At 34.2% G+C, this 27,765-nt stretch overlaps 1 protein-coding gene across 1 annotated transcript in view; it reads right to left on the reverse strand.

Annotated features, from left to right (window-relative positions):
* LOC126738469 (serine/threonine-protein phosphatase rdgC) overlaps positions 1-27,765 on the reverse strand; it is a 209,332-nt gene that overhangs the window by 73,885 nt on the left and 107,682 nt on the right. The window contains exons 3-6 of the mRNA XM_050443832.1: positions 18,434-18,561; positions 18,277-18,373; positions 18,069-18,220; positions 11,334-11,501 (exon numbers count right to left, since the gene is read on the reverse strand). Coding sequence (XP_050299789.1) covers positions 11,334-11,501; positions 18,069-18,220; positions 18,277-18,373; positions 18,434-18,561 — 545 coding nt within the window. The remainder of the gene's footprint in view (positions 1-11,333; positions 11,502-18,068; positions 18,221-18,276; positions 18,374-18,433; positions 18,562-27,765) is intronic.

Below are 27,765 nucleotides of genomic sequence, written 5' to 3' on the forward strand. Positions count from 1 at the left end.
TATTCAATGATCGATTTAAATATCGCGCCAATATTTTGAAATGTCAACTGCCGCCTAGCGGCGATGCAGCTCTTTATATACTCGGTTGACCATGAGTCTCGAAAATTCGCTGACCATGTGCGACTTGTGTCATTCTGGAATGAAGAAGAACAGCTGGTATCCTTAGCGTTACCAATATCTTTACACTGCCCTCATTTAGTCCCGCAATGATTCCAAAGATGATGGATGTCAATATCGGTAGAAGATTTCTCTCTTGCAACTGGACCAGACCAGTATAGTAGCCACCAAAACTTGCACGCATATATATACCGTAGAAACCACTTGTAAGATGCTGAATATCATCCTCTAGTTCAGATTATCGAATGCGCATGTAAGCTATTGTATAGTTAGCTATTCCAAATCATACTTAGCGTCTTACATCCTCTGCAAGCAACTTCTCCTTTAGAGAACACGAAGTGAGTCACCAAATGTCCTTATAGGTAGGTCTCTGATATGACGTCTCTTTGGTTAGGAGGTAAAAGATCTTTCTACTAGTTTCTTCATCAGTTATCGTAAGTGCTTGTCCGATTTTGGGGTTAGACCGACGCAACTGTTAAATTGTTCCAAACTTTCTACGGAAAACCCTAGCTATTCCTGCACACACAGGTCATGCCGTACCCATTCTTTCGGCCGTTAGAATGAACCATAAATTGATGATTACCGACTCTATTTATTAGTTCCATTATGCCATCTGACTGCAGGTGTAATGCAGTAGTTCTCGTTTTCTTAATTTCAAGAGTTTCACAGATGTTCTGGAACAAGCTAGATTCAAAATTTCCCTTGAACTTATTCCTTGCTTTTGATTTGGGAAACGGACCAGCAACATCAATAGCAATCCACATGGTACTCATGCATTAAATCCTTTGACCTTTTCTGCGGCTCATCACTTGCCGCATGCACAACGCAGTTCCTGCACCAGTCCCTAACGTCTGCTTTGCTATTGATTTAGTATAATGTGTCCCTTATTATTTTCCCAGGGTCTTTGTGACTCCAAGATGTAATTTGTCTCATAATGAAAAAACCGCTTCCTCATTATCTATCTTTAGGAATCCCTGCTTAAAGCTTAACTCGAAGCCCTTGGTGTACATTATGTCTCTTCCAATAATCACCTTATCCTCAATCTCACCCACTATCATTAGATGTTCAAATGTAGTTTTTCTTATGGTAAACTTGACGTTTGTTTTAACACACTGCTCGATCTTCCGCTGATATTTATATTCGATATTTTGATTGCCGAACCTCAACTGCAGATTTTATTACGTCGGGTCTTATAATTGTCTTTGTCATCTTGCCGCACTTTGTCAAATAAATATCATGGACTGATATCAGTATTTTTATATACCTGGAAATCATAAATTATTTATTACAGAAGTGATTTTAGCTGCTCGAAATTATTTTTTTTTTCAGTGGGAAGCGGGGCAAAACGATGAGTTGTTCGCAACTCGCGTACGTTACAATTCCGTTGACCACAGTTCCAGAGAGTATAAATAAATTTCGTTAAAAAAGTGTCTGGATGTAATTCTCGATGAATCAGCAAGATAGTAGTAGCACAGCTCCAATGCACTATTTACCTGAAGCATCTCGATACTTGATTCTTCGTAAACTACTATTAGGTACCAGGGCATCCCATACTTAAGCACGCGATCTCATGTTAAATTACAGAATTAAAATTATTCCGTCTACGTTTGTATAGACCGCATAGACTTAATAAACCAGCATTTCCTTATTTGGCGATTGGAAATACCAAGACAGATCATTGAAACGAACATGCAGCCTGAAAAGCGGGATTGTTTGCACATCAAAATTGCATTTGCGCATGATGATTGATTGTAGTGTCAAATCTATTTCTGCAAAATTAAAGCTCACAGTCTATACCATAATATATTCATATAGAAACTTCTCTTTAAACTAAATTGTTCTGTTTGATTTTCCAAAAAAGCTTTTCATTTCTTTTACAGACTATCTCTTCTCAAAGCTCTTAGCTTGTTGTGTTTGGTCTAATTGAAAAAGTTTGTACTTCTGTTAGACGCTTTAGCCTCTTCATTAGTCTTTAACATACATTTGTCTCTTGTATATTGCCTTTTCTTAAAAAATCCTAAGTTATCTAATAAGTAGAAGCACATGCTGATTAAAGATTGATTTATCATTTTTGATACATTAACTTTATTAACTGCAGCTCGGAACAATTCAATTGAAATTATACACAGTTGCAAGTTTTTTAGCCATGAATTCCTTCTTGTCTCTGGTCCCCTTTTTGCGTCTATTTTTCCTGTAATTATGAGTTGTAGCGTTCTGCATTTTTTGCTTCTCATTATGTGTCCAAAGTATTTTGCTTCTCTTTACTTGACAATATTCATTATTTCTCTATAGGTTTAGAACCTTTATGTTGGTAGTAAGGCTTGTTTAAGGAAATCTCAGCATCCTGCGTTAGCACCACATTTCAAATGTCTCCTTTGTACGGGTTCTGTTAGTGTCCACGTTTCCACACCATAAAAAAGTATGGTAAAATCATAATAATTTAGAACACGGAACCTGGTTTTTACGTTAAGCCTGAGATTACTCTTGTCTTTTCTATTGTAGCCTTTATCTTAACCGAATGGTCACAACTATCATGAGTACGGAGTCCAGATATGTCAATTCCCTTACTCATGGGTATTTCTGCTTTTACCATTGTTTTGCTTTTATTTATTTTAAGGTTCATGCAATATTCTTTGCAGACGGTAAGTGCTCGATTCATTAGCCGCTGCAATACCTTTTTGCAGTTGCCATGATTACCATATCATCAGAGTATTGAAGATTATTCAAACCTTAGCCATTTGATAATAACGCCATCTGTTGAGTTGCCCAGTGCTTTTTTTTTAAATATTTCCTCTGAATATACATTAAACAGTAGATGCTTCCCTATCTTACTCCCTTTTTAATATTGACATGGTCAATTGTATTGTTTTTAATTCTTACTTTGTTAGATTAATTCTAATATAAGCTTGAGATGATACGAGCAGCCTCTATACCATAAGACGCCAACACCTCAATAAGTTTGTCATGGTTGACGAGGTCAAGTCTATGAAATATAAGTATACATTTGTATTGACATCTTTGGATCTTTCAATAAGTAACCAAAGGAGGAGAAAGTATACTCAAAGTCAAAGTCTCACAAATCAAGCGTCTATTTAAAAGGTTACGCATTTCGCCGCATTAGCGCATCATCAGACCTAAATAAAATTATCAAAATTAAATATTAAGTAACAAAACGCTAATAGAGCTTCTTTTGTACTTATTCCTACCATCCATCGCATTACATTCGTCCATGAGTTATCCCAACAACACTCATTAAGCTAGTGGTTCTATATTCTGTATTCTGAATAAAAATAGAAGTCAACCAGTTCTGTGGTATTATACCTTTATTGTATATAGTGGTAAATATATCAACATATCTTGTATGTCGTCAATGTACTGATTGGCAAAAAGTTTAATAACCGCAGCTGGTATATCGTCTTTCCAGTTTGCTCTCTTGTTCTTTAGTAGTTTTGTCTCATGAATAATTTATTCCTTTGTAATCGGAAACGTACATTACATATCATTATTTTCTTGTTGTTCTTCTGTTTGTCCTCACCAAAAATTTCTTTCTCGTATTCTTCCATCTTTGAAGTTAAGTCTCTGTCTGATATTGAATTTCCTTTACTATCTTATATGATTCGATGATGTTGCTCTTTTCGTATTCCTGCTGCCTCTTTTATTTTTTTATGCTTAAGTCAAAGGTATCGTGTTTCCTCTTTAGTCCTTCTATTGCGTCACATTTGTTGTTAAGCATTGCTTCTTTTACCTTTTTGATCTTTTGACTTTTCTTATATTTCTGTTCTTTTATTTGCGATATTTCTTTTTTTTCTATTAGTTCCAGAATGTCAATCGTCATTCATCCTTGTTCCTTTTTGCCTTATGTCCTCCAGTAATCAGCTGTCGATGGTATTCTTCAGAATTGTTTCAATGCTTTCCCATATCTTTTCTGTTTTTAATTTTTATGGTGTTTCGTTGATTTCTTATTTCTGGTAGTATACGCGACTTTGTTGATTCTGCATTTGCTGTGTTGGGATTTTTTTAAATTTTCTTTTTCTTTGTTTTAATTTTTTTCAGTCTGATTTTGACTACTATTTCCAAAAGTAGATTACAATCGGATGGTATGTGTATCCGAGGATATCTGTTGGTTGATTTTATAACATTTTGAAATAAATCTTTTATTAATCATATTATCAACCTGGTTTCTGATCAGGTTTGGTCTGAAATCTACTATAATGCAAATAGCTGTGAAAGAATTCAAAAAGATAGGAAACTCATTATTGTGAAGTTAATTTTATTGCTTCTGTACCAACGTAAACACCTAAACCTCCTTTATCGAATGATTCTGCAAGAAATGCACCATCGACATCGACCTGGCCTATCGACCGTCCAGGCCTTATGCAAATATGAGAAAAGCAAGGAGTCCATCAGGGTACTTGTAGAATACCTTGCATCCAAGAAGAAGAAAAGCGCCATTAGGTTAGCAAGGATCTTAAATGTTTCAGTAAATTTACATCTGTCAGGAAGTTATCTTATTATTGACTTAAGTACGTCAAAGGAACTTATGGACACTGATTTCTCGAGTGATTTAATAGTGCATTTCGAAAATATAAGTGATGAGGTAAGGTGTATAGATCCTCGAACTACTAACAACAAAGGTTGTGTTTGACTGAAAGCATCTGAAGCTTTTATACCTTGCATGATACGTCTTTCCAGTTATATTGCTAACGATGTACTTGCTAGGGTTGGTTTCAAATTATTAATTAGCAAATTATATTTTATTAATCGAAAAAAACTAGTTGACGCTAGCAAGATTTATTACCTAGTTCGATATCAGAAGGGTCAGAAAGTATCAATCAATTGATAGACGAGAGCATATAGCAAAGAGCCTTTGAAACCGATATCAGTTTGATCGACACAGAAACGCAACTTAACGCTCTTTGGATACTGGGCTTATTTGGTACACTGCAAAAATCCTTCCAAATGGTTTTACCAGAAAGATCATTCTTCAATTTTCCGAAAGTCGCAACTGGTACAAAACTTTCTAGTAAAAGACGAGAAAAATCACTCTTCTAAAGGTGAATACACACTTGAGCGCACATAACTTGAGCATACACTCATATATTGTATGTGTGCTCAAGACATGTGTGGGTAATTAATTTTCGGCCGCACGCGTGTGTTCACAATTCGCGCCATGTTCACAGTAGTAGCTTAGTAGTAGTAAAAATGTCGTGTAGCGTTTTATTTTTCTATTCCTTATGTTCACTAACGCTCCATTGACATTTTATTAATTTCAATAATTACATTAATAATTTAAGTCAACTTCTTTTATTCATATTTCTTTAAATTCACACTGTCAATGACACATTACTACTGTAACGCATCACTCTCCTACTTTAATTATTCATGCTTTCTGCTGACGGTCCGTCACTTCTCTGATTGGCTGATATTGACAGCTCAGGCGACAGGTGGCATCGTTATCGATTCAGTCGGTACTGCGTCCATTTTTCGACGACTTGTTCCCGTGTTGCAGGTAGGAGCGCACGTAAAAGGCCAGTTCTTTTATTTCCGAAGTTTGTGAAGCAAGAAGTGGCCAATAGGGTTTATGATTACTCTTAAATAAACTTCATAGTTTTGGTTTTCTATCGGATTCCTTGATCCTTTTTAAGAGCTATCTCTTAAATAGAAAGCAATATGTCTGTCAACGGGGTTTCTGTTCCTATAAATATACTGCGTCATCGGGGGTTCCCCAAGGGTCAAATTTAGGTCCATTATTTTTTCTCTTATTTATCAATGACTTAAGTGATAAACTAGATCAACAAAAGCTCTTATTTGCTGATGATCTAAAAATCTATTCTTCTGTAACCAATACTACTGATTGCATGTCTTTGCAGAACCATTTGAGGTGTGTAAGTCTGTGGTGTGATGAAAACAGGTTAAATCTAAATGTGTCTAAGTGTAAGGTGGTGTCCTTTTCTAGAAGGAAAAATGTAATCGAATTTGATTACACCCTTTCCACAAAACTTACTCGATATTCATCAATCAGTGATTTGGGTGTGGTGTTTGATAATAAGCTTACCTTTGTGAACCAGATAGATAATATATCAAACAGTGCTAGTAGAGTCTTTGGATTTATTGTGCGAAACTGTCGGGGTTTCAGTAATATAGAAGCCTTAAAAAACTCATATTTTGCTCTTTTACGTTCTAAATTGGAATATGCTTCTATAGTGTGGAACCCTTACTACCAGGTTCATAAATATTCTATCGAAAAAATACAGAGAAAATTTTTAAAGTATCTTTCCTTTAAGGCTGACGGATTTTATCCTCCTCAGGGAATTTCTTAAGAAACTCTCCTAACTCGCTTTTCCGTGGAACCTCTTGAAATTAGAAGAAATAGATCGTCGGTCTTGTTGGTGCATAAGATATTGCATGGGAAAGTTGATTGTCCTGAGCTACTAGAGAATCTAAATTTTTCTGTGCCGCGTCTCAACTCAAGAAACACAAACTTATTTTATTGCCCAGGGGCCAGGACAAATGTAATGTTAAGTTCCCCCTTATACGTAATGTCAGACAATTCAAACAAAATAACGCCATTCTGTGATCTATTTGTTTGCTCACGTAATAATTTAATTAAAGTTTTTACAGAGTTGTTTACTACTTCTTAATGAACTTATATTCGCGACTTGGTATTCTAAAGTTTACGTATCGCATTTGGTTGGGTACTCTATTTAGTATGCTTAGCTGATTTATATTTCGGGTTGAAATGATATTTTTGTTTTTTTTTTTCTCTTTCCTCTCTCTCTGAAATTCTTGTTTTTTTGTTTTTTTTTTCTTTTTTTCTCTTAAAATAATTTTTTAGGTACTTATAAGCTATTTAGACTTAGTTTATCTTTATATTTTGAACATTTATAATGACATATATATAGGTATGTAATTTATATTGCCCATTAAATGGATATACTGTTGGGCTGTACTGCTTTAAATAAATAAATAAATAAATAAATAATTTATGGTCCTTAATCTTGTTCCTTTAGGGAACCGTTTATTTCATAATTCTGGTGCAGGATGCCCAAGACTTTGATGGATAGATAATGAAACTTAGCAAGTGTTTTACTTTTCCGTTTTCCTCTTTATCCTTCTTCAATTGTTGATGGCTGCAGGCTTTTGATTTCCCCAGAAAATTGCTAAAAGCGGTGGAGCTGGAGCTAGAGTTAGAGCTAGTATTAGAGATTCCCAGTCCGGATAGCTGGGCTCGAGGTCACGCGCGATTCAAGCTGCATCAACTTTTCATTAATTTCAATAATTAAATTAATAATTTAAGTCAACTTCTTTTATTCATATTTTTTTTAAATTCACACTGTCAATGACACATTACTACTGTAACGCATCACTCTCCTGATTTAATTATCCATGATTTCTGTTGACGGTCCGTCACTTCTCTGATTGGCTGATATTGACAGCTCAGGCGACAGGTGGCGTCGTTATCGATTTAGTCGGTACTGCGTCCATTTTTCGACGACTTGTTCCCGTGTTGCAGGTAGGAGCGCACGTAAAAGGCCAGTTTTTTTATTTCCGAAGTTTGTGAAGAATGAATTGGCCAATATGGATTATAACTTATGGTCCTTAATCTTGTTCCTTTAGGGAATCGTTTATTTCATAATTCTGGTGCAGGGTGCCCAATATTTTGATGGATAGATAATGAAACCTAGCAAGGGTTTTACTTTTCCGTTTTCCTCTTTATTCTTCTTCAATTGTTGATGGCTACAGGCTTTTGATTTCCCCGGGAAATTGCTAAAAGCGGTGGAGCTGGAGCTAGAGTTAGAGCTAGTATTAGAGATTCCCAGTCCGGATAGCTGGGCTCGAGGTCACGGGCGATTCAAACTGCATCTACATTTGCATATGCGTGTGTACTCGAACGATGTGCTCTTAAGTGCGTACCCGGCTTAACGTCCTTATCCTACAAACGACAGCAACTTGGAGACATCAAAAACAAAATCCCAACTATTCCAAGTGAAATAGAGTCGACTCCTTCTCAAATTGAGTAGAGATCTTTTGAATGCCAAGAAGAGTCGAAGAAGATCAAAACTCAACGTCTCGTTGAATGTCAAAAGAGGTTGACCCTTAAAGGGTGCTTAGTAAGCAAATCAACGACCTCGTTGGACCTGATTTTCATTTACTACATCTGTTTAAGTAGTTATTTTATTTATTTGTGACCTGTTTTTTCGTGTAAATGTAATTGTTTATATTTTATAGCATCTTTTAAGTAGGTTTCTCCCCACTTTGCTCTGCTGATTGACCAAAGCGGAGAAAAAGTTACATTTTCCTTTATCGTACGTAATATACAAAAATGACTATTAAAAAATGTGTTCCTATCAATTTTTTCAAGTGCTATATCGATCACAGAAGAGACACTAATTTTTTTAAATAAAATTATAGTCTTTAATACATCAAAAATTCGTAGTATGTTAGTAGCATAATTCAATATTAAAGTAATATAATAATCTCCTTATTAGAAATAATAAATTATTTACCCAAGCAGCTAGCTCTCAAGTTCGACAACCGATAAAAGAAAATTTATATTAACTGTGATTTTTTGAATTTTAACGGTTATGTAACGATATTGCAAACGCCAAGAATACCAGCGGATTTTCCGTTGAGGACGCGTGGACGGTCAGCGAATCTTCCGGAATCGTGGTCAGTCGAAACTATAAGGAGCCGCATCGCCGCTGAGAGTCAATTGACAGTTCAGTCGAAGTTTGGTTCGGAATATTGGCGCGAGATTTAAATCGGACATAAAGATAGAAAATAAATATGGTAAAAATTAATATTTCTGGTAGTTCTAAGTGACCGTGTTTTGTACTGTAAGTGTGTAAATAACTAAGTTGACTATTTTCGTGTAACGATCGTTTTAATTTGCATCTTAACGAACGAAAGAGGAAACTCTTAATCTAAATTCATGAAAATGTTTAAAAATGCTAAGTGGTTAATAAAAAATTGTCCAGAAGCCCACTGTAATATTTAAAAAACGACCCTAGTAATGTTATTAACTTGATTAAAATCGTAGTAAAAAGCATGTATGTAGGCGTTCAGACATGACACAAAAAAACTTTACTAACGACAAATAACTCCTCGGGGGAAAAACAAATTATAACTTTAAAAAAAATTCTACAAAAACTCAATTTAATTAATGAAAATATCCAGGTATATTATTTAGTATTATTACATTAAAGTTATTATCTTAATGATGAGTTTCACCTAATTCGGACGTACCTTGTGCAATATAACGAGTAAGCCATCGAATTTCCCATGTAGGTCCCCACAAACGGTAATTTGCTTGGATAGGGCCGTCGACACCACGTTAATATTTGGTCATTTCTAACAATGTTTGCATTTCTAACAATGTATGATTTACTAAAAAAAGTGAAGCCGAAAAGGCAAAAAGGCGATGGTGGATAATACAATTATACAAAAATTGTATTATCGGATTTGTCTTAATTAGTGACCTACGGTTAGAAGAGTCCTCAGGGCAATTCAGGAACTTCGTCCGCATGTCATCACAAGACATCCGATAGCACTGGGTATTGCTCGTATTATGTCAATTAACTCCAAACACATTTCGTTACTTCATTCTATTTTTGTGCAAACAGTTGACTTCATCGGGAAATAGAAGACAACTAAAGAACTACAGTCAATAAGAGAAATACTCAAAATAAAAGTACGCGAGACAGACGACTGCACGAAAAACGTCTACACTGAGCACGCATATGCGGAATGTTTTCTTTGAGCATGCACCAAGAACAGACAGGACTTGACTCAATTTATGTGGGCTCGAGATCACGCGCGAGTCAAGCGGCATCTACATTTGCATATGCGTGTGTAATCGAACGATGTGCTCTTAACTGTGTACCCGGCTTAACGTCCTTATCCTACAAACGACAGCAACTTGGAGACATCAAAAACAAAATCCCAACTATTCCAAGTGAAATAGAGTCGACTCCTTCTCAAATTGAGTAGAGATCTTTTGAATGCCAAGAAGAGTCGAAGAAGATCAAAACTCAACGTCTCGTTGAATGTCAAAAGAGGTTGACCCTTAAAGGGTGCTTAGTAAGCAAATCAACGACCTTGTTGCACCTGATTTTCATTTAATACATCTGTTTAAGTAGTTATTTTATTTATTTATGACCTGTTTTTTCGTGTAAATGTAATTGTTTATATTTTATAGCAACTTTTAAGTAGGTTTCTCCCCACTTTGCTCTGCTGATAGACCAAAGCGGAGAAAAAGTTACATTTTCCTTTATCGTACGTAATATACAAAAATGACTATTAAAAAATGTATTCCTATCAATTTTTTCAAGTGCTATATCGATCACAGAAGAGATACTAATTTTTTTAAATAAAATTATAGTCTTTAATACATCAAAAATTCGTAGTATGTTAGTAGCATAATTCAATATTAAAGTAATATAATAAACTCCTTATTAGAAATAATAAATTATTTACCCAAGCAGCTAGCTCGCAAGTTCGACAACCGATAAAAGAAAATTTATATTAACTGTGATTTTTTGAATTTTAACGGTTATGTAACGATATTGCAAACGCCAAGAATACCAGCGGATTTTCCGTTGAGGACGCGTGGACGGTCAGCGAATCTTGCGGAATCGTGGTCAGTCGAAACTATAAGGAGCCGCGTCGCCGCTGAGAGTCAGTTGACAGTTCAGTCGAAGTTTGGTTCGGAATATTGGCGCGAGATTTAAATCGGACATACAGATAGAAAATAAATATGGTAAAAATTAATATTTCTAGTAGTTGTAAGTGACTGTGTTTTGTACTGTAAGTGTGTAAATAACTAAGTTGACTATTTTCGTGTAACGATCGTTTTAATTTGCATCTTAACGAACGAAAGAGAAAACTCTTAATCTAAATTCATGAAAATGTTTAAAAATGCTAAGTGGTTAATAAAAAATTGTCCAGAAGCCCACTGTAATATTTAAAAAAACGACCCTAGTAATGTTATTAACTTGATTAAAATCGTAGTAAAAAGCATGTATGTAGGCGTACAGACATGCCACAAAAAAACTTTAATAACGACAAATAACTCCTCGAGGGAAAACAAATTATAACTTTAAAAAAAAATTCTACAAAAACTCTCAATTTAATTAATTAAAATATCTAGCTATTATATAGTATTAATACATTAAAGTTATTATCCTGATGATGAGTTTCGCTTAATTCGAACGTACCTTGTGCAATATAACGAGTAAGTCATCGAATTTCCCATGTAGGTCCCCACAAACGGTAATTTGCTTGGATAGGGCCGTCGACACCACGTTAATGTTTGGTAATTTCCGAAGGGCCATTATCGACCTACGCAGGATGTCCGCGACCACTTTGGGGGGCAACCTAAAGTGCTGAAAGAAAATCAGTTCAATGTCAATGGTGTTAGTTTAATAATAACGTCTTGCAATTAAAGCAAAAAGTAGGGCGGAAATATTCATTTTCGCATTAACTTGTTTTAGAATTAGCATAGGCGGCACTATCTAAAGGTCAAGCTTTAAAACACAAATTAAGGTCACTGGATAGGAAAAAGCATGCTATTTAAACAAATAATTGGGCTAGTTTTCACTTTTTTAAGATAGCGCTATTTAGCAATAAGAAATAAATTGCTATTCCAGAAGATTAGGTATATTTTCGTTTGCCAAAATTGCAAACTTTGAAGGAATTGTACCATTTAATCTGTAGAAAAGAAAGAAACTAGTCTGGATTCAAGGATGAACGGTGAAGGTGTGAAATAGTTCGGTCTAAAACAAACCGAAGTTCTCTCCAGAGTTCCAGAAATAGAACAGATGTAGTACTCTGAACGGTTATTTGCTTCTTTAAATCTCATAAACTTCTAACTGCTCTGATTCAACCAAATGTTTGTGTTTCTGTAAGTCCTGGTAATGGGCAAGAGTACTGAAGCTTCGTGGCACTCATGGTGTGAAGTTTCCACATATTTTGCTTCTTTACCACAATGTCAAAATATTACTATCTAACCCTAAGCAGTTTCTCTATGTCATATTTTGATCTGCAGACAACTGTACCCTTGGTTCTATTAGATACTTGGCTATATTCAAATATTAATAACGATGAATTTTTAAACTCAGTTTGCAGAAGAGACCACAGTCCTTTCATTCAAAGCTCCTAAAATAGAAGTGGTTGTGCCTTGAGTAGTTATTTGCTTCCTTAAATCTCATAGATTTCCATATGCTCTAATTCAGCTGAAGAAGTTTGGTCATGGGATGAGTACTGTCACTTTATGGTATTTATAGTATAGATTTTCCACGACATCCCACTTAAATTTCTCCTTTACCAAAAGGCAACAGAATTACAAGTTTTAAGGAGTTTCTCTATGTCAGTTTATCTGTACTTATCAGAGGCTTGAGGAGATTTAAGTATTAATGATAAATAACTGCTTAACTCAGTATGCAGAACAGATCGCAGTTCTATCCGAAGTTTCAACAGTAGAAGTGGTCGTATACTCTGAGCAGTTATTTGCTCGATTTCTATTTCTTTCTGTTGTTCTGATTCAGTTTAAGTGTTTAATATTTCTGTAAGTCTTTATCGTATATATGAATATTGTCACTTCATGATACACAGTGAAATTTTTCTACATGATGCAAAAGTTTGTGGCAGTTGATCTCCAGGGTCTATCGGAAAATCGACTGGATTCAAGGATTAATCACAAGAATTTAAACTCGGTATAAAGAATAGACCGCAGTTCTTTCCAAAGCTCTATAAATAGAAATGGTGTACTCTGAGCTGTTACTTGCTCCCTTTAGTCTCATTGAGTTCCAACTACTCTGATTCAGCTGAAGAGGTTTGAATTCTTCTGAATCTTGGTCATAGACAGAGTATGTTGCTTCATGGTGTATATTTTTTCCAGAAGACCTTATTTGTTTTGCTCTTTTATCATTTCGCCAAAAGATTTCGAGTCAATATTAAGGAGTTTCTCTCTACCAATTGATTTGCAGACAACTTTACTTTTGGCTCTGTTAGAAACACACTTGGATTCAAGAGTTATTGCAAGAGTTGCTCAACTCAGTGTACAAAATAAACCACAGTTTTATCCAAAGCTCTTAAAATAGACAAGGTGTTGCACTCTGAGCAGTTATTTGCTCCCTTAAGTCTCATTGACTTCTAGTTGCTCTGATTTAGATAAAAATGTTTGAATTTCTATGAATCTTGATCATAGACAAGAGTATTTTTACTTCATCGTACCATATAGCATTATAGAAATCTCTAATATGTCCAGGAATACTGTAACTTTATTATACTCATGGTGTGAATTTTCAAGAAGTTTTCACATATTTTGCTCCTTTGTGCCAGTTGATCTGCAGACTACTGTACTCTTGGCTCTACTAGAAACTCACCTGGATTCAAGAATTAGTAAAGACGAAATTCTTACTTCAGTGAGCACAACATACAGCAGTTCTATCCAAAGTCCACAAAAAAGTGGTAGTATTCTCTGATTAGTTACATGATCTCTAATATATATTTTAGTTTCTGTGAATCCTGATAATAGGCAAGTGTATTGAAGCTTTATGACACTGATTGAGTGAGATTTTCCAGAAGTTTGCAATAATTGTCCTACATATTTTGCTTTAATTACGATCTAACCTTAAAGAGTTTCTCTATGTCTGTCATACACTCGCCTAGATTCAAGAATTAATGAAAAAGAGTTCCTCAGTATGGACAATAATACACCGCAGTTCTATCCAGAGTTTCAGAAATATAACTTGTACGTTAAGGTTGTACTTGAACATTGTATTCTAAGCAGTTAATTGCTCCTTAAAACGTATCCTGATTTTCTTTAATAAGACGTCCCAATTTACTAATCTGGTCCATTGTCAAATTGGATTCAAAAACTGTTTGTAAATATACAGGAAAAGGTCTGCTTGAATGACAAATTCTATCGGCATTTTTCATGACTGTCACACATTGGCTCTGAAGCCAATATTCTCTCCTTCTTTTAGGTATTGATCATATCCTTTTAAGTTTACCATTTCAACCAAAACAGTAGATTCCTTCTGTATGGATAACGTATTTCCTGGAAGAGTTCCTTGACCATATACTCTACAGTTTCTTCATATTTTTCTCCAGTTGTAGTAATAACCACCAGCTCTGAACTAACTAGTATGGTAATATCCTGAGAAAACTTTCTGTAACTTTATGGTACTCATGTTTTAAATTTTCCAGAAGTTTTTACATATTTTGCTGCTTTACCAGAAGGTCAATAAATAAGGATCTAACTTTAGGCAATTTCTCTGTATCAGCTTATCTGCTGACTAGTCTACTCTTGAGTCGATCAGAAACTTGGCTGGATTTAATGATTAATGCTCAGAATTCAATAGAAGTGATATTGTACTCTGATCAGTTACTTACTCTCTTAAGTCTCATAGATTTTCAATTGCTCTGATTTACTTGAAGATATTTGAGTTTCCGTCAGTCTGGGTATTAAGGCCTTATGCTACTTATGATATGGATTTTCAATCATGTCCAACAACTCCTCAATATTTAAAGTAAATACCAGTTTGGTCCTTTACCGGAACGTCAGAGGGATAACAACCAAGCTTAAGGAGTCTTCTTCTGTCATTCCACTTGACTGTATTCCTACCTCTCTATTGAGATTCATCCTGAATGATTCCTCAACTGCCGCTAAATTATGTGTAGAATAAACAGGTGCTGCTATAATCTTAGTAGGTATTTTCTCAAAACTCATGCTATTCTGCATCGAATGCTCTTATGAGTATACTGTATGAGTTTTGCATTCTCCACTTACGGTTGGTTTCTCAAATATTTAGAGGCAATGATAGAAATCATCCTTAACATACCAATTGTTTCAACTAATTAGAGTAAGCAACTCCATCAAATAAGTGTTTTTGATGTTATATTAAATATGCAGATGTTGTAATATGTGTAATGTTTTAGATGTTATTTTCAAAGCTGAATATGTCAGCCCTTTTGGAAAATCTTTCTTCATTCTTTGAGATTCTTCTTCTTTCTCTTCTTCTTCGTCTTCTTTTTTTATTCCTTTGGAAATATAAGCTTCTCTACAAAAGACTACTCTTTTAACGCAATTTGTGTCTTTACCAACCACATCTCTTTCACTCATTTAACCAGGATAAGCAATTAAGTGAAATTCATACGAATTTTAAACAAGCCTCTAAAAATGTCATCTAGTGTCAATCTAGTGTCTCGAATATCGTTCCTTATTTTTATGTAGTATATCCAATCAATTGTCCACCCTGGACTTTTGCAATTCATCCTTGGCCTTGGTCAAATGTAGCTGCTGGCTATATGCTGATGATATGAAATGTTTCAAGCAAATCTTATCATCTCTTAGTCGATTCTACTCATCAAGGCTTGACTTATGGTCAATAAGGGCATTTCTATGAAAGAGCTGGATTGGGTTGAATATTTGGAAACAATATTTTAATCATCTAGGAATGTATATAGAGAAAAAGTTTAATAATTATGTCAGCGAAACTTTAAATAGAACCCTATCCTGGATCAACTAAAGAATGCAAGCCAACGAATCAATTAAATTATGAATCAGCCAGGAAACCATTGAAACACTCTTTTTTCAAAATTTTATACCTATGCAAATTGCTCAAATGCATCCTGACCGAGTTTTCTCCTGTACCTGGAGTTTAGATCTTACATATTAAAATAGGAAGACCAGAGAAGCATTGAAACTCTGTGACTTATTGATGAATGAGGGGAAGGATTAACCTTGATTAATTTGTCGGTTATGCAGCTTCTTCATCTTCCGCAACTAATTATTAACATCTGTACACTCTCTCTTTACAAGTTCAAAGTAAATACAAGTTGCTGAAAGGTATTCTGACTTAAAAGCCTTAGTTTTCGTCTAAGAAAACAAAATTAAAGTTTAACTATAATTATGTCTGAAATGGAGTACATCAGAGGAAGCTTAAAGGCATTTCCAGAGATTTGGAAATACAACATGATCTGGAAACGGACAAAGACAGCAAATTTTAAAAATTATTCTAATGGAAGTTTAAGTAAAAGCTTAAACTGGATTAACTAGGGAAAGCAAACGAAGAAATTAATCAAATCATGAATCAACCAGGGAAGCATTACTACTTATTGATGAATGAAGGGATATATTCTGAGAAATTTCTTCTCTTCAACTCCTTCTGTATCTTCTAGAACTGGTTATTATTATCTTGTAGTCTGTCTTCACAATCTCAAAGCAAAAACAAGTTGCTAAAGCGCTTTCTGACTTAAAATCTGAGCCTTTTGCTATGCCTGGACTTTAGAGCTTATATAATAGGACAAGAAGACAGAATTAGAGATATATTATAATTCTGCCTGAAATAGAGTAAATCTGAGGAATCTTCAAGACATTTCCAGAAATTTGGGAAAACAATTTTACCTGGAAACGTGTAAAAGCAGCACATTTTAATAGTTATTTCAGTGAATGTTAAAATAGAACCTTAACCTGTATCAACCAAACAAGAAGAAAATCAAAAATTAGAAATAAACAGGAGAACCCTGTAAAATAGATAGAATGGAAATTACAGGAGAGACCTAGAAGTCAGCGTTACAGTTTGATTAACCATCAAGTGTTAAGATCAAGATATAGAATTGTTTTTCATTTGTCAGGAGCAAAAGTGAAGTCATTAATTCTAAATAATGAGTAAAATACAGATGACAGGGAGAATTGGAGAAAGGGATGAACTAATAAGTTCTAATTAAGTTAACTTAGGGCAAGTAAGAGGGAAAAAAAGCAAAATGAAGGAGGAAAAGAGATGCCAAACAAAACAAAGATGATCAATGACAGCAGAAGAACCAACTAGAAAAATCTAAAACACGGTGAATGATTCCATAAGCAAAGATAGGAAGTTTCTATCAGTGAATGGTATCAAGACTGCTTTACCTCACCAAACTAAAATTTTTCTTCTAAGTTTTAAGATTTTCTTTATATTATAGTTTAGCCATTAGCATTTTATTTAATATTATCAGAAATAAGGCAATCTTAACGTAAATGCAACTTCCCGAAGTCTTTCTTCTATATTTGGACTTTACGGAGCTTACATACTAAGACAGGAAGATAGAATTTAAGATAAAAGGTAGTCTTGCTCTGACATGAAGTAATTTAGGTGCATCTAAAAGGCGTTTCCAGAGGTTTGGGAATACAACATGTTCTGGAAAAGTAAATAGGAGGCAAATTTCAAGAGTTGTTTTACCTGATGTTTAATATGAACCTAAACCAGGATCAACCTAAAGTGCTATCAATAACTCTAGGCACTTCCTTAGGCACTTTTAGTAATCCCCACCTGAGTGAAATACTTTGAATAACAGATTGCACGAGAAAGAGAAGGGGAGAAGCAGAAGGAATAAAATAGTATTAACCTAGTATATTTTTTTCTAACAATCGACGATCCTATATAGTAAACTATTCAATGTTCAATCAACTTTTATCATCTCATCAAAACAAAAGACTTGTTACAACCCATCAGCAGAATACGATCTGTTAATAGTTAACTGTTTTATTTGATCACTGATATCATGCACTTTACCAAGAACCCGAAACCGACTTGTGAATAGTTTTAAAGGCGATGGTACTACCGGACTAAAAAAATTGTACCCTACAACTCGAAAATAAAATTGCAGCTGTCAGGAAATATCGGGTTACAGAACAGAGAATCTTGGTGCATGCAATATAGAGAAGATTTTTTCTTTCTATCTTAGAGAGTCTTTGTTTGCTGTATTCTAGATCTTTATGATCTCATGAGACCAGAAACATTATTCCTCTCAGCTCCACGTCATGAGTAGAGCCAATAAACTTTTGGGATTTATCTAGAGATCATACTACTTGTCGTCATACCATCATACAACATCTCTTGTCCAAACTGAATTGGTTTTACTGTGATCCTCATATATTTGGAACATTAAGATAATTGATGACTTACCCGATGCTTTCTAAATATCTCTATCAGCTCCGTGATTTTTTCTTCCGTATAAGGATATTCCAAAGTAAAATGCCTTAGGGTCTTCTTATCTTCTTGGTCGTAAGAATATTCCTCGTCCGGAGATTCATCTTCGAATTCTAAGTCTAAGTTATCTGAAAAATATGATAAGAAATTAGTAGATTCAGTGGGCAGTGTTGTACCAACTTACCAAAGGAAGAACTTCTAGAAGCACCTTTAGAATTATACCCGTCTCTGTTGGCTGTTTGGGGTATATGAGTAAGAAGAGCATTGAAAAAGTTGTACAACTAAAATCAATCATCAAAAGAACTTAAGAATGTTAATTAAATAAAACTGCTTAAGATTACCTTAACTTGGTCTTGTTCACCGGCATATTCCAACGTTTGGAATATCGTCCAGGTGTATCTCCGTCTCACTTCGAGCCTGGCCATGTAACTCCTATACCATTTTTGTATAAGGAGTGACGCCTTTATCGCTGAAACAAATGAATTAAGCTTAGATTTAATCAGTTTATTACTCGAACATTTCGAATCGAATCGATTTTAACGTAATCGGCTGAACTTTAACTATGCCATCACAGTCATTGTGAGTTTCCACGGAGCCGCTTTTCAACTTAATTTGCGCGATGCATCCCATCAAATTTACACGAGAACGGATGTACTTTGTACATGCACTAAACGGTATAATCTTTAATCAATTTAGCACGTTCGAGAGCAGGTAATCACTTGCTGCTCGTATGTATTGTAAGCGAATTATTGGAAAATATTTAGTTAGAATTGAATTCGCCTTGGCTCATTGTTCATGGCAGAAGGATAATGATAAACGAGGAGAAGATAAAGTTGAAGATAAAGGAAGAGAAGATCGCGAAAAATGAGAAGAATAAGTAGCAGAGGAAGAAGAAGAACTAGAAAGAAAAAAACAGTTGAAAATATAATTTCATTTATATAATTTTGTATACATTGTTTCTCTTCCTTTTCCATTTGCTGCTCTTGATCAAGAAGACTATAAGGAAGAAAAAACCAAAGGACAAGTTGAAGAAGGAGAAAAGGAAGAAGGAAAAGAAGGAGATTTTTTTTCTGTTTCAATACAATTCGTCGTATGCAGATATTATCCAAGAGATGCACGCCTTATACCCAAGTAAGGCCTTACTTTCTTCAATTCATCTCTTTTTTTCTCGCTATCCTATTATTCAGAAAAAATATTAGGAGTCATCTTTCTTCTTAATATTTCATCAATAACTCAGTTACTAAGAAGTGAAAGCTTACGAGATTGAGGTTTATAAGGCCAGTTAGTTGATAAGAATTGCATTATTTACCCCTTCCGCCTTTTTCTTCTTTTGAACCCGGTAATCTGTAGTAGATAATTATTACAGTAGAGATAATTGATTTTCAAATTAGGATTGCTAACGTTCACTCTAGCATATTCAGCTCTATCTTACAATATTAAGCTCTATCTCTGTTAGAATTTCTCAACTTTCTTAATTTAAATTAAGATTCTTTCATTTTCCAGATCTAAAGCCTACTCCTTCATATGGCAAGATAGAAGAAATATGGAAATTTTATAAAAAGTCAAGTGCGTGTATCACTGAAAAGACATTTACATTAAAACCACCTCTATTCTTTCTCTATTTACTACTTTAGGCCACCTACCTCTTCTTTAACCTCTTCTTTAGAAGGCGTGGATTAGTAGAAGACATTCTCAGGGAAATTATATTATTATATTTATTCTTGGTGTCTTTTTCATTCATCTTCTCTGCTCATCTTCTCTTTTTTCTTTCTTTGTTTACTGCCTTAGTCCATCTATTCAGATGGCAAAGATAAAGAAAATCTAGAAATTTCTGATGGATTTGACAATATTATTAAAAGGCAACGTTGTGGATTCCTGAAAAGCTATTTTTAGTGGAACCATATTTTTTTTATTTTTAGTGCCTTTATCATTGATGTCCTCTATTGGCAATCTCTCTGTTCTTTATCTATTTACTGTTGCACTCAATCTAGCTTTTTTTCAATCCATTATCTTTAGACTTGATTTTCTTTCCTCTTGATGTGCTCCTGTCGACTAGGATGATGATAGAGAAGAAGAAGAGCAAGAATAAGTAAAAGAAGGGGAAGAAGAAGAAAAAGGAGGAGGAGAAAAAAAATAACAATGTAATCCTATGTCTGTAATTTTATTTATATGCCTCTGTCCCTTTGTGTCACCCTCTGCTCATTTCCTTTCTTCCTATTTACTCTTGTTGATTAATCTTGGTTTTTATTAATTCTCTCTCTATCTGCTTCATGCTCTTCTTTTGTCCTTATCTTTTGCATACATTTTCGTCACGTACAAATATTGACCAAGAGATAAATGATCATAAGACAACGCCTTATACCCAAGTAAGGCCCTACTTGCATCAATGGTTCGCTTTAGTTCTGTCTCTATTTTATTATTTAGAAGAAAGATGACTACTGAATAAATCAGTCAAGATCAGATGGTTATCCTTCCAGGGATAAAGATTTGAAAGATTAGGGTTGCCAACGTTCACTTGAGCTCTTTCTGGAACATAAGAGTACCACGACTAATCAATTACGGTTCTGCTAGCGTGGATCCTCTAATTTTGTTCTTTCTCTATTTACTGCTTTAGTCCATTTAACTTTGTGTCATCCAATTATCTTTATACTTGATTCGTTCATTTCTCATCTCAATCCTGTCCTTCTTTAAGGTCAGGTGGCATAGACAATGAAAATCTGAACATTTCTGATGGATTAGCATCCAGGAACAGAAAATATTATTAGAAAGCAGCGTAGTAGATCTCTGAGAAGACATTCATAGTAAAATCATCTTCTTTAGTGTCTTTATGTCTTCAACGTCTTTGTTCTTAGTGTATTTTTTACTCATGATCTCTGCTTATCTTCTCTCGTTTTTTTCTTTGTTTACTGCTTTAACCATCTGGCTCTTCCTCATCCCATCAACTGTATACTCGATCCTTTCCTCTTTTTAAGGTCAGATAGCATATATAAAAAAAAATCTAAAAATTTCCGTTGCAATAGAATGCAGAAAAAAATTATATTATCAAAAGGCAACGGTATTCCCTGAGAAGATGTTTACATCATTATCTTTTCATTATTCGTCATTTTTTCTGATCCTTTCTCTGGTCTTGCCCTATTTACTCCCTTAGTCCATCTAGCTCTTCTTCATTCCATCATCTCTGTGCATGATCTGTTGGTTTTTTTCTTAATTATTTTCCTCTTTAAGGTCAGATAGGATAGACGTATTAGGATTCGGAAAGTGGAAAGAAAGGGTCGCAAGTTTAAGACTTCAAATAAAACTAACTTTATTTCAGAAGAAATGCCTATTCAGTATAATGATTTCAACAGCAGTCGCCATTGAGTGTATTCATGGCCTGTTTTATTTCGTTCCTCGAATTGCGGTGCTTTCCTTTATTCTTTTAAAACAAAGATGTAACACTTCAAAATGTTTTCATCACTGGACATCGGCTGATGCGTAGACAGAAATAGCCCTGAAGATGGTCTAAATAAAGGCCAAAAAGGCGGCATTTCTTCTGAAATAAAATCAATTTTATTTAAAGGCTTAAACCTACGATACTTTCTCATTAATATGAGAAGAAGGCGCGGGGCATGGATCCCTGAGAAGACATTTAGAATTACCATATTTTTGTCTCATCTTCTTCAACAAGTCTCAAATCTCTATCAAGACTTATCTCGATAGAGATTTGACAGAGATTGATAGAGACGATCTCTTGATTTTTCTTCTTAATCCCTTTCTTCTTTATGGTTAGATGGCATAGGCAAAAAAATTCTGGATATTTCTGACGGATTAGGATTCGACAATAGATATTATCATCAGTAAAACTATCTTCATAACCTATGCCATCTGCTGTTAACTAAAAAGATGATAAAGAAGAAGAAGAAGAAAAACGAGAACCCGTAGAAAAAGCAGAACAAAAATTTGCAATATAATCTTATCTACGGAATTTTGGTTTGCCGATCTTTTTCCTTCTCTATTTCCTACTGTAGACTAGAGAAGAAGGAGAAGAACAAGTCTAAGTAAAAGATGGGGGAGAAGAAGAAAGAAAAGAAGGAGAAAGAGAAAAAAAATGACAATATAACCCTATTTGTAAAATTTTGTTTCATTCATTTTCTTCCTTCTCTTTTTTCTACTGTTAATTTAACTAGAAAATTGATAAAGAAGAACAATTTATTACAAGGAAAATAAATAGCAATAAAATTCTATATGTAGAATTTTTGTCTTACTCATCATTATCTTTCCTATCCCTTTGCTGCTGTTGATCAAGAAGATAATAAAGAAAAACAATTAAAAGAAGCAAAAGAAGAAGGAGAATAAGAAGAATTTAGAAAAAATTACGTCTTTATTTTTTTTTCTTTGTAAGCAGCTCTCACTTTGTATATTCTAATTCTACTAATTTTCTTACTTTCTATTTATTGTGGTTGATTCATATTGATTTTTTTTTTAATTTTTTCTCTATCTGCTCCATACTATTCTCCTTTTCTTTTTTATACAATTCATCGTGTGCAGATATCTTCCAAGAGATAAGACATCATAGGACCATGTTTCATACCCAAGTAAGGCCCCACTTGCTTCAATTCTTCCCTTTAAATTTTTCTCTATTCTTTATTCGGAACGAAGATTACTCCTGAATAACTCGGTCAGACTTAAGGCCAGATGGCACAAAACAAACAAGTATATATATTTCCGATATATAAGGCTCCAGAAATGACCAACAAGCAAAAGACATGGTTGTTAAGAAGACGTTAAAATTATGAGGTTGAGGTTTATAAGCCTTCTGCCTTCATCTCTTTTCGTTTCTGTAATTTACTGTAGAATTTATCGTTAGAGATAAATAGTTATGAAATTAGGATTGCGTCACTCGGGATCTTTTTGGAATGCCACGACTAACCTAATTACGGTCTGCTAGCCTGGATCTTCTAACTCTGTTCTCTGTCTCACTTTCCAGACAAAAAACCTATTTCTCAACAAATCACCTAATGTCAGCAGATGGCGTAGGTTAGGATCCATAAGTAGACAATATCATCAGAAGGCAACGGCGTGGATTTTTAAGAAGACATTCACAGTAAAACCATCTTTTTGTATTTATTCTTACGATCTTTATTATTCATGTCATATGCTCATGTTCTCTCTATTCTTTCTTTATTTACTGCTTTAGTCCATCTAATTTGTCTTCATCTCATTATGTCTATGTTAAATCGCATAGACAATTGAATGATCCATAGACAATGGACATTTATGATGGTTTAGGATAGACGGCAATAGACAATATGATCAGTAAAACGATCTTTTTGACTTTATTCTTAGTGTCTTCATTCATGCTTTCTACTGTTGACCAGAGAGAATATAGAGTAGAAGAAGAAAAAAAAGAAGAAGGAGAACAAAATGTTGCAGTAAAATCTTATCTACACAATTATATTTTGCCGATCTATTTTTCCTCTCTATTTGTTGCTGATGTCTACGAGGGTGCTAGAGAAGAAGAACAAGAAGAACAATTAGAAGGAAAAATATAACAGTATAATCTCATCTGTAGAATTTGGTAGTTACTTACCATCTTTCCTCTCGCTTTACTTCTGTTAACCAAGAAGATGATAAAGAAGAAGAAAAACAAGGGGAAGAGGTTAAAGAAGCAGAAAATGCAGATAAAGAAAAAGAAAAGGGAGAACTTCAGAAAAAAATATTTATTAGATTTTTGCTTTACTTCTTTCTTTTTATCTATCAAAGATATACGTCTTGCATTTCTATTTATATGTCTTTCTTACTTTGTCTCTTCTTCTGCTGGTTTTCTTTCTTTCTATTTACTTATGTTGATTCATCTTGGTTTTTATCATTTTTGTCTCTATCTGCTTCATGCTTTCTTCTTCTTTCCTTCTCTTTTGCATAATGGTCGTGTGCACATATCGTCAAAAAGATCATGGGACAACGCCTTATACCCAAGTAAGGCCCTACTTGCATCAAGTCTTTACTTTTATTCTTTCTCTAACCTTTTATTCAAAAAAAAAGATGACCCCTGGATAACTCAAGTAACTTAAAGTCAGGTGGCACAGAAAAGAAAAATATAGATATTTCCGTTGTACGAGGATCTAAAAATACCCAACCAGCAAAGACAAGGTTCTTAAGATGAAATATAAGCTTGTGAAGTTGGGGTTGTTGTTATAAAGCCAGATAGTTAGCAAAATACTGAGATACTATATAGTTAACTGAATTTGTTACCTCTTTTGCCTTTTCCTCTTCTTAGTCAAATTTATCATTTTAGAGATAATTGATTGTGGAATTTGGGTTAGGGTTAAGGTTGGGTTATCTCTTTTAGAGTTTCTTTCTTCTTAAAAGTAAAAGATTACTTTTTAGAATATCAAAGTGCCACGTCTGATCCAAATAAGGTTCTGCCTAGATCCTCTAATTCCGTTCTCTCTCTCATTTTTAAATCTGGAACTTTTTGACAAATTAGGATTCAGGACTAGACAATAACATCAAAAAGTAACGGCGTGGATCCTTGTGAAGATATTCATAGTGAAACCATCTTCTTGACTGTATTCTAAGTGTTTTCATCATTCGTGTACTCTGCTGATTTTTGCTCTGTTCTTTCTCTGTTTACTGCTTTAGTCCATCTAAAAGTTCTTTATCCCACCATATCCATACTTAATCTGTTAGTCTCAATCTCTTCCTTTAGTGTCTTTCTCATTTATGTCCTCTGCTGATCTTTTCTCTGTTCTTTCTCTATTTACTGCTTTAGTGCATCTAATCTCTTCTTTATCAAATCATCTTTATTAATGATCTGTTCAAATCCCTTCTGTTTTCCTTTTAAGTTCAATCTGTGTAAAGCTTTGCTTGGATCCTTTTTAGGTTGTTTAGACTAGCTAGAAAGTTTGTAAAAGTAACCACAGCTTATCTGCGCATATCTCCAAGACCCTTGAGAACCGCCTGGTTTTGAGTATTGCAGTGAATCAATTAAATGTTACTCTTAATTATAAAAAGTTGTAGCTGGGTTTTCTTCTTTCTTTATTTGCTGTTGTTGATCTATCTAACTCTTCTTCATTACATTGTCACTATTTGTTGATCTTTCTTTTCTTGTTTCTCCTTCATCCCCTTCTCTATTAGTCTTTTAAGTGCAATCATCTTGTCAGAGCTCTCTTTGATCCCTTCTGGATATATGGTAGAGATATTTATGTGTTAGAGGCCTACATGGTTTCACCCTGGCGGACCTTGGAAATAACTTAATAATTTATGTACTTAATAAGTTCTGTTTTATTAAATGAATTACAATTTATAATTGAATTAACGAACTGCGATATAAGTAATTATATTATTATTATTATTCAGAAATGCTTTACGGCCCTATAGTAGTGCGGTTGAAATCGCTTTTAAATCATTAATTTTAACGGTTGCTGCTTTTACGCGAGGCAAATGGGCAACGTAAAATAAATTACGTTAAATAATGGGTCTGGAATTATATGGTTTACATATACTATTTAATGAAGTTATCATATAAAATAGGTAATTTTTGCTTTTTGCAAACTGAGTTTATTGAGTAGCTTCATTGAGTGATCTCCTTTTCTCTAGCTGAGTCATAGTAGTCTCTAGTACTACTGTTTTAGTTTCAAAAGAATAATGCTAGACATCAGGTTCAATCAAGGTTCTTCAGAGTCACATCTTTGTTCTTAGCAAAAGGTTGGAGTGAGAGAGAGAGGAGCATTACTTAATAGGAAAAATTAAAATTCTTTACTACATTAACTATTGCCCTATTGATGGTTCATATATATGATAATTATGTTAAGTGGTAGAAGCAAGTAAGTCTCTGGACTAATGTCCCATGAAAGAAAAATTCCACGTAATTCGAATGAAAAAAGCTCATTTAGATTACCCGGGTAGTAACATCGGAGCGATTAAGATCCGACAGGATGATGTATACTCATAATCTCGAAAAATTATACGCCATCAGTGTTTGATTGATAAATGATACTATTAACGATAACGGAGTGCAATTTCCGGAATGAGAGCATAACGTTCATATAAAAATATACGGAATTAAAGGGCGTATTAACGGATATTTTAGATAAATTTGTTTCTCGTACGATGCAGGATGAAAATGTGAACGAAAATTCTTTTTTTCTCTCATTATTTTATGAGTAACATTTGAATATGATGAGCCTAAACTTTAAAGATTCAATTCACATAATTTATAAGATTATCTTTGGGATGTACCAAGGGAAACATCTTAGATAGGAATATCCCATCTAGATCTGAAATACTCTGACAATTGTTGATTCAATTGACAATTTAGATTGTCCAAGGCCTTTGATAGTGTACACAGCAATTTGCTTCTGGCCATGCTAATTCATTTTAAAAATTATGAATGATTTTTAAGACAAAACACCTTTGGAACGTAACTTTATGAATGAGAAAACAGTTACTTTATGAATAACTTGGTATGTTTAAAGTAACTTACTTAAATATGATGATCCCAAACTTCAAAAATTAAATTCGCAGAATGTACAAAAGTATCTTCGGGACGTACCCGAGGAAACATCTTAGGAATATGCAAGTGTAAATGCATATGTAAAGTGCATACCTGCTTCTATAGAGGCACCATTGGAAGTCTTTTCTTTTTTTTAACTTTTCTTTGATTTTTTAGGTTGGGGAGGTCATGGCCGCTGATAAGCTTCTGGCCACAAGGGAGCGTACAAATACTATTAAAGACCGTTTATTTTATTATCACTTGTTTTGTGAATAATTTATTATTTACGCTTGAGTGACAATAAAGAATGTGTATAAAAAAATTCTTCAAAGATAACATGAGTTCCATCCAAAAAATTCCTTCTTAATAAAGCTCAACTTACTAAGGGAAAATTAAAAAATCAAGAATTACGAGTCCTAAGGGTTATTTTTAAAGGTAGACTTGAAATTTGTATGATAATCCCTTATTGCATGTCCGAGCAAATATTGGTATTTTTAGCTCTAACCCAATTGTTATTTTTTGAAATAAGTTTTTCTTCAATATTCCAACTTCCAAGTCAATTAGCTTTGACGTTTACATTACCTTGCCTGTTTCAGTTATTTCAATTTAATTATAAATCCAGAAGATTGCTTTTTTTATTCAGATATCCAGATCAATCGTGATTTATTTTTTATAAGCATCAATTTATTCAGATGTATACGCATGTTTCGATAGGTTCCATAGATATCCTAGATGGATTCAGAATATCTATTCAGCATATTATATCTTATCATATTATCTTACGATTCTAGATCTTCTTTAATTTCTGGTGTCCCTGCGGTACAGTGTAACTTTGTTTTAACTTTTAACACATTTTCCTCATAGAAGGTGCAAAAGAAGATGAATTGAGGTTGGAGTTATGAGCTGAACTAATGACGACGTTGAATTGATGAGAAGAAAAGGTGGTATTAATGTTTACTCCTGTGAAGAAAGTCATGAATACCTTGCACTTGTCGGACGCTTATAGAGGGAATCACGAACTCCATTGCCGAAAGTTTTGGTAAGAGGTGTGTTCTTTTTTTCTTCCTTCCATCCTTCCCTAAATGAATGATCCTTGTTGAATGAAGTGTTAAGAAAATATAGTTTTGATCACGTATACATAATTATATATTATCGATTTTTCCATAGATAGAGAGGGAGTAGAATTACTGAAAATAGAAA

The sequence above is a fragment of the Anthonomus grandis genome, chromosome 7 (assembly GCF_022605725.1).
Source record: "Anthonomus grandis grandis chromosome 7, icAntGran1.3, whole genome shotgun sequence".
NCBI classification, from domain to species: Eukaryota; Metazoa; Arthropoda; class Insecta; order Coleoptera; family Curculionidae; genus Anthonomus; species Anthonomus grandis.